The 12,622-nt window shown below is 36.5% G+C and overlaps 1 protein-coding gene across 1 annotated transcript in view; it reads left to right on the top strand.

The window, feature by feature from the left end:
* Positions 1-12,622, top strand: part of LOC126418640 (myotubularin-related protein 3) — a 170,051-nt gene that overhangs the window by 67,591 nt on the left and 89,838 nt on the right. Inside the window, 3 exon segments of the mRNA XM_050085499.1 lie at positions 3,386-3,838; positions 3,840-3,869; positions 9,565-9,672. Of these exon segments, the coding sequence (XP_049941456.1) occupies positions 3,386-3,838; positions 3,840-3,869; positions 9,565-9,672 (591 nt within the window).

The raw sequence follows: 12,622 nt of genomic DNA, 5'->3' as shown, positions 1-12,622 counted from the left end.
TGGAATTATTATATTTTTCTTGAAGTCTGAGGGCATTTCGCCTGTCTCATACATCTTGCTCGCCAGATGGTAGAGTTTTATCAGGACTGGCTCTCCCAAGGCTGTCAGTAATTCTAATGGAATGTTGTCAAACTCTTCACGCAGTATCGTATCTCCCATTTCATCTTCATCTACATCCTCTTCCATTTCCATAATATTGTCCTTAAGTACATCGCCCTTGTATAGACCATCTATGTACTCCTTCCACCTGTCTGCTTTCCCTTCTTTGCTTAGAACTGGGTTTCCTTCTGAGCTCTTGATATTCATACAAGTGGTTCTCTTTTCGCCAACGGTCTCTTTAATTTTCCTGTAGGCAGTACCTATCTTACCCCTAGTGAGATAAGCCTCTACATCCTTACATTTATGCTCTAACCATCCCTGCTTAGCCATTTTGTTATCCTTTAACCATCCCTGCTTAGCCATTTTGCACTTCCTGTCGATCTCATTTTTGAGATGTTTGTATTCCTTTTTGCCTACTTCATTTATTGCATTTTTATATTTTCTCCTTTCATCAATTAAATTCAGTATTTCTTCTGTTACCCAAGGATTTCTACTAGCCCTCATCTTTTTACCTACTTGATCATCTGCTTCCTTCACAAATTCATCCCTCAAAGCTACCCATACTTCTTCTACTGTATTGCTTGTATGATCTCTATTTCTGTAAAAGTTTTTTCTAATTATGTCATAACTTGTCTTACAGGTTTAAATTATATATTGTGGTGTGTGTCAACTTTACTTTTGGCTTACACATGCTGACTCATTTTATAAGTCATCGACATACAAGGTGTGATCAAAAAGTGATGAGAATTTGCAATTTGAAGGCCTTTATACATATGATTTTCAATTTTTTTCTTTTTTAATCTTGTTGGTGCACGTTTTCCTGATGTATCTTTGCACTTTCAGCTGCTTTGAATATTTAGTTTATTGTTGACAGTTGAAAAGTTTATAAGTGCTTTTGAGTGATCTGCAAATTTTTACTTCTGAGAAAGACAGATAAAAGAATACGCATTCAATTTTGCTTGAAAATGTAATTAAATGCAGCAACACATTCAAAATGTTGACTGTGCCTTTTGGAGAATCTGATTTGAATAAGACGGGGTTCAGAGGGGTATAAACGGTTAGAGAGGGTCAAGAAGGCAGTGAAGATGACGACCACCCTGGACACCCTAGCACGTTGATAACTGGCAACAGTTTGGAACAACTAAAGAAAATGATTCTGGAAATTCAGTTAATCACCATCAGAGAGATTGCTGATGGTGTTGGAATGTATTTTGGCTCATACCAAGCAGTTTTTTCAGATGTTTTGGAGGTGAAATATGTAGCAGCAAAGTTTGTTAAAAAATTATTGAGTTTCAACCATAAACAACGTTAGATAGACTTCACTCAGGAATTGCTGAACTAAGTGTACAATGATCCAAAACTTCCAAAGAAAATTATAACACGTGACAAAATACGAGTATATGGGTATGACATCGAAACCAAGGGCCAGTTGCCCCAGTGGATACTGCCCGAATAACCAAGACCGAAAAAAAGTTTGTCAAGTTAAATCACATGTGAAGAAGACTAGAATTGTCACATAACCACTCGTGGAAATTGCATCATGATAATGCTCCCAGTCACACCTGAATTGTTGTTCATTTTTTTTTACAAAAAAACAAAACTTTTATGATACTTGAGCCACCGTATTTGCCGAACATAGCCCATTATGACTTCTTTGTATTCCAGAGGGCGAAGAAAACCATGAAAGGGCATCATTTTGCCACCATTGATGAGATAAGAACACAGTCGCTGAAAGAGCTGAAAACCGTAATGAAAAGTGAGTTCCAGAAGTGCTTCCATGATTGGAATTGTGTTATATCTGAGTGTAATTACTTTGAACGGGACAAAGTTGACGTTGATGAATAAATAAAGACTTTTTAAGAAAAGCAAAAATTCACATTACTTTTTTATCCCTCTTTGTTAGCACATTATTCTGTTGATTCGTTCATTTGGCAAAAGGGGGGGGGGGGGGTGTAATTTTTTTCTTGTTTCAGGATATTGCTCATGTTCATAAAATGTTTCATAGCTCCCATGTATATCTTCCTGACGTGTAACACCAGCTGTTTCTTCAAACATAAATGATGTTCAACCATTCACCTGCATTGGATTGTTGAGTATTATGTTACTTATAATCAGTCTTGAATGCAAAAATGTTTATTCACATGAGCGGTTTCGGTTCCTCTAGAACCATCTTCAGATCTGAAATGACAATGATACTAATTTACTATTTCACAAATGCAAACCTATTTCATCCTATCCAATCAACATCAAATGTACCAAAACGTACCTGCAGTTTTGGTTACAGGAGTAACCCGTCCACACACAGCAACCTTCACATGCTGCGTTACATTAAATTGATTTTCAGAATGCACGTCATTTATATTGATTATAAAACTCATATCGACAGGTGGCGTCTGGTACATTTGTTACATTACATATGCACATACTGTATTAAGTAGATTTAATTTGCTTTTATCTCTAAAAATACTCAGTTAAAATCTGTAGTTGTCAAGGTTAAAATCTGTACTTGTCAAAATTAAAATACATAATAAAATTATCATTTTTGTTTGATCGAAAACAAAGGGCGATTTCTATATCCATGGCGCTGGTGTAGACTTGTTTTCCTCCATGGTCTGCTTCCATGGTTCTCGCTATTTCGGTGTTGTGCCACGAGCCATTCAGTCGTCTGATGTCCATCGCTGTGGGTAAGAGGACCGTGCTGGAGGACCCCGTCAACAACGCTAGGCGCTGCACGCATCTTCCAGTTGTTTCACCGGTGCATCATCTCTCATCCTTTGGCTTGGACTTCTATACGCAACAGTGATCATTTCAGTAAGTCGTCATAAATACTAAAATAGGCGTTATCAAACAATGGAAAAGTTGGATGAAGATGGTTCTAGAGGAACCGAAACCGGTCATGTGATTAAACATTTTTGCAATCAAGGTGGATTATAAGTAATATTGTATAACTGGTGATAGCGGTATCCCATCAGACATTATGTCTGTTTTTGCAAGGGTTGTTGAGTGGCACAAAGGCATGTGCAGCAGCATGGTAAAATGTCACTTGCTTTAAGAGTTACTGCTCTCTTTTTTTCTCCCTGTAAAAGTTTAGGTGCCCTCCCCCCTTCCCAAAACCCCAACCTGTGTGAGCACCAAGCTAAAGGCTCCTTTCTCATGCCATATGTCATTTGCCTGCAGCTGAATAGCTGTCTGTCTTAGCTGTCTGTCCTTGCTTAGGTTTGTTTTTATACAAAATACCGCAGATCAGTTTACTGAGCTTTGTTGTATAATCACACTTTATTTTTAGCAGCTTTGCGCGACAACCGTACCAGAACCATCGCAGGAGTCAGCATGCGAGTCAGCAGACGCATTGAACGTTGCACTTCCATCTGAAGCTGCAGGCAGTACTGCTGTAGCAGTTGCAGAGAGCTCTACAGAGACACTCGTTGCTGAAGCTCTGGTGCCCACCCCCTGCAGTTCGGGCTCATCAACACCACCCCACCTGTCTGCTGACGTTTGCCAGTCGTGCCGAGCCAGAACGGGTGCCAGCGGTAGTGGCAAGACGTCTCGTTATTCCACACCTCCGCCATGTTCATCTCTGTCGAGAACGCCTAGCTCAGGATATCCAGCTACACCAGTGGACGAGTGCAGGCCGGCTCAGAGCAATACTGGAACGGGAATATCCGGGACTGCATCGGGACCGGGTTGCAGACTGGACGATGTGGACGGGCTCGCCCATGTCCGCAACGAAGTGCAGACCGCGATTACAGCAGATCATAGCTGACCACAAGGTACTTAACTGAATTGTTTATTCAGTATTAACTTACTTATTTTCCTTATTCAATAAGTAATAGTATCTTTCACAAACAAGAGGAACTGAAAGAAATAGTAAAAATTGTTATTGACACATGTTGTCCATTTACATAGTTTCATGAAGAAATTATTCTTACACGCTTAATAACTGTTGACGGTTTTTATGGAAGTTTAGTTTGGATAGAATCTCATAGTGAGGTCAAGCAGATGATATTCGGCTTCAAATGGCTGCTTTCCTACTTCTGTTATATAGGCACTTGTGGATGTAAATCTAATTAATATTAGTTTCATATTTCTATTTTCGTGTCATCTGTATTCTCTTGAGTATTACTTACTTGGGTGGCTTGTTCATATTAATGTTGCAGGAATGCCTAGCATGGTTAGCACTAATTTTGGCGTCAGTTTCCTACCCTAAATTATATTGGCCCCAATTTTCTGCAGCAGGCCTAAACATTTCATTACCGCCGGTACTTTTGGCATTGTTGCTCACAGTCATTATGTCACTGTAGCATTATTTTTATGACCCACTTCGAAAATGATATTTTAATGTAGTTTTCTATACTACACCATACTGCACTTCAGACATTAATGTGCTTACATCGTGTTCAATTGATAATAGAGCAAAGGAAATCTTCAAGCATGTGGACTGTGATTAGACCTTAGCTGAGGTAAATGGCAACTATAAGCAGCCCCTATGTTATTCAAACTGCTAATTATAAGTGATGATTCAGGGCTAATTTCTTTATGCTGTTTGTATTTAAATTGGTTTATAATTTAGATCTTGATAAAAGTGAACCTTCCTTCATCAGCTTATACTGTCAACTCCTGTGTGAATACTGTTGCATATTTCTCATGTAAATACATGTATCAATACATGCAAAAGAAAAATTTCTCTATATACTATTAGTATGAAGTCTTATTTACTAACAAGAATATTTGTTGAGTACTGAAAGAGATCTTCAGATCTTGCAATTGGGATTCTCCACTTTACTGCTCTAAGACAACTGGATCACAAATATTGTCAATTTTTTCCCCTTTGACTTCAATTTTACTTTGTATTTCTATTTTTTTTTTTTTCCAGATATTTCGTTAAGTTACATACTGTATAGTTCCTGTAATTCAGTGCCCATTTCAGAGATTACAGTTCTGTAACAGAAGGCTATAAAATTTGCTTGAAAGATGTGTGATTTATTAGTCTATAATAGCTGTTATGCTGACTAGTAAATTCTCCCCCCCCCCCCCCCCCCCCCCCCCCCTCGTCCCAGTTCAAATGTTCTGTAGTTAAATTCAAGACTGTTGTGGGAGAATAGAGGTGGGTTTTAGACAGATTTTCCTACATTTACAGGTAAATTCAGAGTGCCTTGTTTGTTCTTCAAATGTAGTTTTTCTCCTACTGAGTAGAGAAGTTGACAGAGCATATTGGAGACGTTAATTCTGTCACATTAGGTTGATAGACTAATGTTCCAGTTGGTATGATTCAAACTGTAACAGAGAAAAGTTTTATTTAAGGTTTTGTGTTAATTTGTGGTATGCTGTGTGGAAAAGTAGTGAACGTATTAGTAGTTCAAGTAATTATCAGCAAATCTTATATGTCTTTTAAGACTGGACATGCTGTTTTGCGTGCGTGTGTGTGCGTATTGTACTTGCCAGCGCCCTCACTGTAGCTTTCTTTTACTCCTTCTGAATACTAAGCATGCCAGGTTTATTTCTTGTGATGTCTAGCCTTTAACACAATACTGTTTATTCAGTTGACTATTAAGGAGAAGTAAACAGAGATCTTCAAAATTTAAAAAAAAAAAAAAAAAAAAAAATACATTTTCAAAATGTGTTATAAATAATGTGTATGACTAAAGACAGAATGAATTTTGATGTAGTAACCCCAGAATTAATATCTAAGATGAGGAATGCATTTACAGATGTAATGTTTGAGTAATATAAGTTTGAAATTTGACAAGGAAATTAATGATTAATTATTGTTGAAATTCAGTGAAATTAATCCGATAACTTATTGGAGAAAGTGAGATGAAGATAATACTAACTTGATCCTCAGATTATTTTATTGCCCACTCTCCTCACCGCCACTGTTTACACCTTAGTTTTGTCATTTCCCTTCACAGTCTCCTCTGCTTGCCCCATCACCCAAATTCCTTCATCGTCCCCAAATTCTGTGCGTGTTCTGCCCCCAATTTCTCAGTGTCTCTTCCCCTTACATTTCTTGAAGCCGTGAGAGGACAATACATAGTGCTGTCCAAATTGATGCAGTTTGCCTCAATTTCTGAAAGGTGTCAGATACAGTTCTGCATTGTCAATTAGTGAATAATTTATGAGTTAACAGAATGTCAGACCAGCTTTATGGCTATATTGGTGATTTCCTGGCAGTTAAAGCTCAGCACATTAGTCTTAAAAAGAGGAAACATTGTCAGATGTGGGATTCTGTTTGGATTTACCTTGGGGGGAGTGTAAAGCAACAGTGACCGTTCATTACGTGTACCCTGTAAATGATAACTGTGCAGGAGCTACACTGCACGCATGCTGTGCAAGATTTTTAACATCCTCTCACCGACTTTTGATAACATTAGTGAGTTAACCTTTCCTGTAAGGGTAATGAAAGGAAAAGACTTTTGAACATGTTATGCGAAAACTAAGTTTCCAATTTGATCTAAACTTAACCTTTATGTGCAGTTGTCTTGTAGTAAGATGATCAGAGAAACAAAACTACACAATTATTAATTTTAATCCGTTAAAATTCACAATATTATGAGATGATATTTACACGAAGGTCAATTTTACAATTTGTAAGTGCACGAGTAAGCCAGTGGCACGAGACGATATTAAAACTCTCGCATGGTGTGCATGTGCTGTAGCTTAGAGAGCCCTTGTAGGCCAGTCTAGGCTACCTACCTGCTCTGTGGGCCACGAGTGTCCTGTGTCAGGCTGTCTGTCTCAGTGTCTCGACTCCCCCTGCACTGCTACACTGCTGTGGTACACTGTAAACAGCTATCATTTACACTGTGCATATGTGTGTGTATGCCGGTGATGCTGTCACAAGTAAACGAAATTGCAGTGACGGAAAACTGTAATGAAATGCACAGGGACCTACAGAGAGGTGCTTAATGCAGAAAATGGTGTGTTACCCGCAGCATAAACATTTTGTGTTTACATAGATGGAAAGCCCATTATTGTTTACTTGCACAATAAATGATTGGTAGTTGTTGAATAACTAGGAATATGTGTTCAGAGAAATTTGGAGTGGAGAAACAACAGAACAATAATGGAAGGAAAAATGTCGCTGAGGTATTGTAATTCATCTGTGAGGGAGCTAGCTTTCTCGACGTGCTCACTAGTCGGATATTTTACATAACATCAGCAGAAGAGGTAGATAGAGTCAAAAGAATAATGGCCTCTTTCCTCATAGATGCGCTCAGGTGCTCATAGAGACTAGTGCCCGGTAACACGAGTGTGTTGTTATGCATCACAGTGAATGTTTTGAGAATGTACTTTCCAAGAAGAGTCAAGCAGCATACCACTCCCTCCCATATATCTTTCACGAAATGACGACGACAACAGTAAGCTCGGATAACTTTGAACTCGTCTGTGTAGTTGTTCGGTTATTCTTCCCTCGTAGCATTTTGAAATGGAGTAAACGAGAGGGGGATCTGTGGCAGTACACGGAGCACTCTGTGGTCATACACGGAGCACGGCTGTGTGATTAGTGCACTCCAGTGAACGTGACAGAGAAGTGCGCTCTTTGGTTGTCGATAAATCTCACTAATGACTGAGAAGGTTTTAAGACACACACAAACTAGGACCTGTGAATTGGCTCAATATTTTAGCAAGAGGTTAGTAGCATTGTGTATCATTAGATGAATCCACAGTTCTTTGGAGAGCCAAACTGCCATTTCTTCAGTACATATCAAATGAAATACATTTATGGACCTATAATTTACATTTGGCATCACAGAAAAAATTGACGAATTTGTTATATTGGGTGTTTATGGCTAGAGATTCAGTTTGTTATAAAGGAAATTGGGCAATGGTCAATTAATTTTATTGGTCTATTATTACCGATTTAGGAACAAAACTCTTGTAACAGTGTATTCATAAATGCTGAAGCACTGAGGAGGAATGGAAGAAAGTCATCCATGTGTAGAATTTACATGAGTGGAGTTTGCAAAATGTGCTCATAAAGCTACGATAGCCAAAGGGGGAAGACAAACATGATGTAAGTTGCATATTAGCCAAAGGGGAAAACAAACATGATGTAAGTTGGATGTCAGTAGTATAGGAGAACAGACTTGAAATGGAAAACAAAAGAAGAGCAGGGTGACCAAAATGTGATCAGTAAATAAGTACAATGAATTCATGCCAGAAATGGAAATTATGCATTGACCAGATAAATGAATTAAATATTACTCTGAAATTACTCTAGAGAACACATGTTACTTCAGTAAATAGCCTGCTGGCTGTGAAACACTTTGAGTGAGTAAAATAGTCACCATAGGACGTGTAAACTGCAGACCAATAAATTGTAAATGAAACTGTGCAGAAAAGAAAATCTTTTGAGTTCAACACAGAAATTGAATGGGGCGTATTCACAAAGATTCAAACTGACATTGGATGGGCACAATGTTCTTAATTTGCAATGTTTAAATAGACTTCATTTATATTTTTGTATGTATTTCTGCTTGTTTCTCACCTCAGAAATACAGCATGTAATACATAAGCATCCTTAATAAAATAGTGTTGTGCTGAGACTACAATATAATATTTGTCCGATGATTTTGAAAATGATTAGTTGTGTGAGTAACCTCATTCACTAGATGGTGACACCAAGTGTGTTAAGAGGTGTATCCTTTATCAAGTTAAATTTATCACCACCTTTGCCTAATTAATCACTCCCCATCAATTTCCATGATAATTTTTGCACTTCATCTCATTCGTAGTCATTGTTCATCCTTTTTGTTACACTGCCCAAGAAACAAGGACGGGAATGCTGATTTAACAATTATGGCAATTTATCTTTTTAACTTTTTCAAAAAGGTATAATTACATACATTTTCATTCTCAAAAGTTATGATTTCATTTGAGTGTAAGTTGAGTCTGTAGTTGCGTAAAATTGAAGACAAAAAATCTCGTTGCAATGGGGGACTACGCTAACTTATTTATCTGTAGTTCCCTTTGTAGATATATATAATACTGACATGTCATAGTATTTAGAGACTTTTTTTGTTCAAATGAATGAGCTTCCACTATTTTGTCACTGTCTGAAGGTATCAAACATTACTGAAATAAAAGTGGGTGTATCATTAGATAGCTCTGCATTTGAACCAGTTAACTGGACGTGAGCATAATCAGTTGAGATTAAGGCGCACATATGTTGCAGTCTGTTTAAGTACAGTTAATAGAATTGTGTATTTTATAAAACTGTTCTGTTTGTCTTCCAAATATGATGAGCACTCTGAAACAAACAGAATATATATAAGTAGTTGACTATCAGTGTCCATATCAACTCACTCATATCTCATCTTTAAAAATGAAATTTAAGTCATGCTTTAAACTATACAAGTTTAATGAAAATATTACTTATGCAGTTAATTAAGAGTTCATTACATTTTAATAACTTTGCATTCCTATAACAAAATCATATCGTGGAACATGGTACATTTTGTGCAGGCAAAGGAAGAATCACTACAAAGGGAACTGCACACAACTAGGTTAGCATTAATGCAGCAAGTCTGTCATCAATGCAACCAGACCAATATAGAGAGGCCGGATGATGTAGTAAGTCAACTGAATAATTTAGCCGTATATCTTTTTTGTTCTGCTAATAACACAATCATGGGTGCCACACAGATGTTTCTCTTAAGAATACATAATATTGCTAGATGTACTTTTCAATAATATTGTGTCTATACATTAGTTTTATGCATTGGCCATTGTCATTTAGGCTTGTATGAAGCAGTTATGAGCCATAATTTTCTTTAATTTTGGATTGCTTGTATGGATATTTCTGTGTGCCTTGCCTGATGATTGTGTATAATCTTCTCTTAACTCTTCCATATGTTGTAGAATTTAACAACTCATCCTTACATTAAACATTCTTGGTGTGAATTTTACTGTCTCCTATTTCAGTTTGACCCAGTATCCTGTATGTAAATTAAAGTTTTCAGTAAATTGTATTTGAAGGCATGCCGTAATGATTGATTTTGTGCCTTAGTAGTATGAAAATTGAAAGCATCCATTAATGATTTAAGATTTCATTTTATTTTTGGTTCTGAAGTCCACTACATTAGGTTGCATGTTTTTGGTTCTTGGGGACATTTTTTTAAATGTCATATGAGCTGCATCCAATTACTATGACTTGGTGTTGTACCATCCACTCTAATTCTCTTTGTAATGTGTGTTTTGTTTGTTCCATGGGGAATAATTTGATGTATATATTGTTGTATATTACTCTCCAATAGCTGATGTTAATTAATGATAGAACTACACTTCTTCAGGTACTTTAATACTCTATTCATGAAAAAAACTAACATTACAGCATTATGGAAGATAAAATACATTTATTGTTCTTATACACACGTTTCAGCACTTCACATGTTATCTTCAGTGTTTTTATCACCACCACTTGTATAGAATGGATTAAAATATTTTATTTGCCTTTCAGAATTTTTCATACAACTGGCTTTGTCAAAATTTATAGTGGTGTCAAGTTTGGTACAATAATCAGTTACATATACAGAAAATAACTAGTTTATTTAAGAACTAAAAGATATTTTATTATGCAGAAAAAATATATATTGTAATGATTAATTTGTAGGAATTCTTCAGTTGAATACAATTCACTGTATTTTTGCCAAGTTCGTAAGATTTTATATTCATTTAATGGTACTGTACAAGCTGGGTACGGTAGCTCATTGAAAATTTTATGCTCAGTTATTTATAGTTATTATGGACCATGGCAAGTCTTGAGGAAGGCAAATCCAATAAGTGACTATTTCTGATATTGTGTACACCCACATCACATTTCTTGTTGAATTTTTACAGGTTTTCTCTGGCTTATATCAAACAGTTATACATTTACAGGGTAGGTAATGTCATTACGCCAAGACATTTAAAGTGGTTTATGCAGGACTGTCTGGGTAATAATCCTATTAAATATTTGTCTTCTTTTGCTGTCTGAGAACGCATTTAGAGCTTCTGGGGAATTGCCCCTGAACAGTATTCCATACTGCAGATGAGAATGAAAGAAAGCAAAATAAAAGTGGGGCAACAATTGTTTGCTCACACTGTTCCTTAATGTATAGAATAAAAAAAGTACACGAGCTAGTTTGCTACATAGATAATTTGTGTGTTCTTCCCAAGACAGTTTTTGGTCTATGAACAGTCAAAGTAGTTTTACTGTTTTTATTTTCATTTTTAGTTACCTTCAGATTAAAAATTATTTGTTGTGTTTTTATTTGGTTTATGCACAGCTCACAGACTTGACACCAATGATGATAAGTCATTTGCATCAATTATCTGCTGTTAGCTTCTACACTTTGTAAATTCTCACTGGTGGTTATTAATGTCATGTCATCAGCGTATAGCATACTCTTATTAGAAAGTTATTAATGTGGACAATAAACAGGATAGGCCCAAAACAGAGCCGTGAGGTGGTACTTTTTAATTGGGAGTATGGCTGATCTGTGCTTATTTGCATCCTATTGCTTAAATGATAAAACTGAGTCAAATTCTTTGCTTAAATCAGTAAGTGTTCCAGACATACATAACCTTTTTTCATACCCTTCATAAACAATATTCACAAAGTGTCGGCTTCTTTTACAGTTAATAGGTGAGACCTGAATTTGAATCATTGCCCATTTAATATTTTTTTACTTTCAAAATAGCTGTATATATGTTTACGCATACAGTTTTCCATTATCGTGGATATGATTGGTGCTATTGAAACAGGTCTGTAGTTATGTTGGAGGCTTACTGTAACTGTGAGCTTGCAGCATTCCAGAAAAATTCCTTTTGCACTGTGAGAGAATTGGCATTTTGATTTCCTTTGCTGCACACTGTATGATGAAATTACTGAATCCAAAATAGTCTTCTGTTGGGGATTTCCTTAGATTTTGTACATTGATTCTTGAATGTGATTAGAAGCCATGTAAATTTCTCACATGTTTGTTTTGCACGAGTTCATAGGGCTTCTGCACCCAACGCAGGATTGTTAACTGGAGCAGTAGCACTGGCACTATTTACAGAATATTCATGAATGTATCGCTGTCAATATTGATACTGTTTTCTTGATTGATAGTGTTAATTTCCTTTTTGATGACATTCGAGTCTGCTTTACATTTATTTTTGGGATATAAAATATACTAATCATTTGCACTGCACGTAGCATTTTCTTAATTTTAGATCTGTTGAGTGTTCATGTATTTATGTAGTTTTTCTTGGCCTGGTCAGTTTTATGGGACTTAGCTTTCAGAATTAATAGTGGTATCCTGAGTTTGTTAAATTGTGGAGTGTACCACTTGTTGGTATGCTGCTGCTTATGTGTATGAAATTTTTTGATTACAGTGAGGCACATCTTTTCTACTATGCGCTTAATCTCTCTTAGGAGATAAACTGTTCTATCATATGGTTTACATTGGATTCTCATAGTAGTGTATATGTCACTTCCCTTCATCCAATATCGAGAGCTAATTTTCAGTTTGAAGCTATGGCATTTCATGATCTGATA

The sequence above is a fragment of the Schistocerca serialis genome, chromosome 9 (genome assembly GCF_023864345.2).
Source record: "Schistocerca serialis cubense isolate TAMUIC-IGC-003099 chromosome 9, iqSchSeri2.2, whole genome shotgun sequence".
Taxonomy (NCBI): domain Eukaryota; kingdom Metazoa; phylum Arthropoda; class Insecta; order Orthoptera; family Acrididae; genus Schistocerca; species Schistocerca serialis.
Note: the sequence above shows the minus strand (reverse complement) of the source record. Positions and strands in the feature narration are given on the sequence as shown.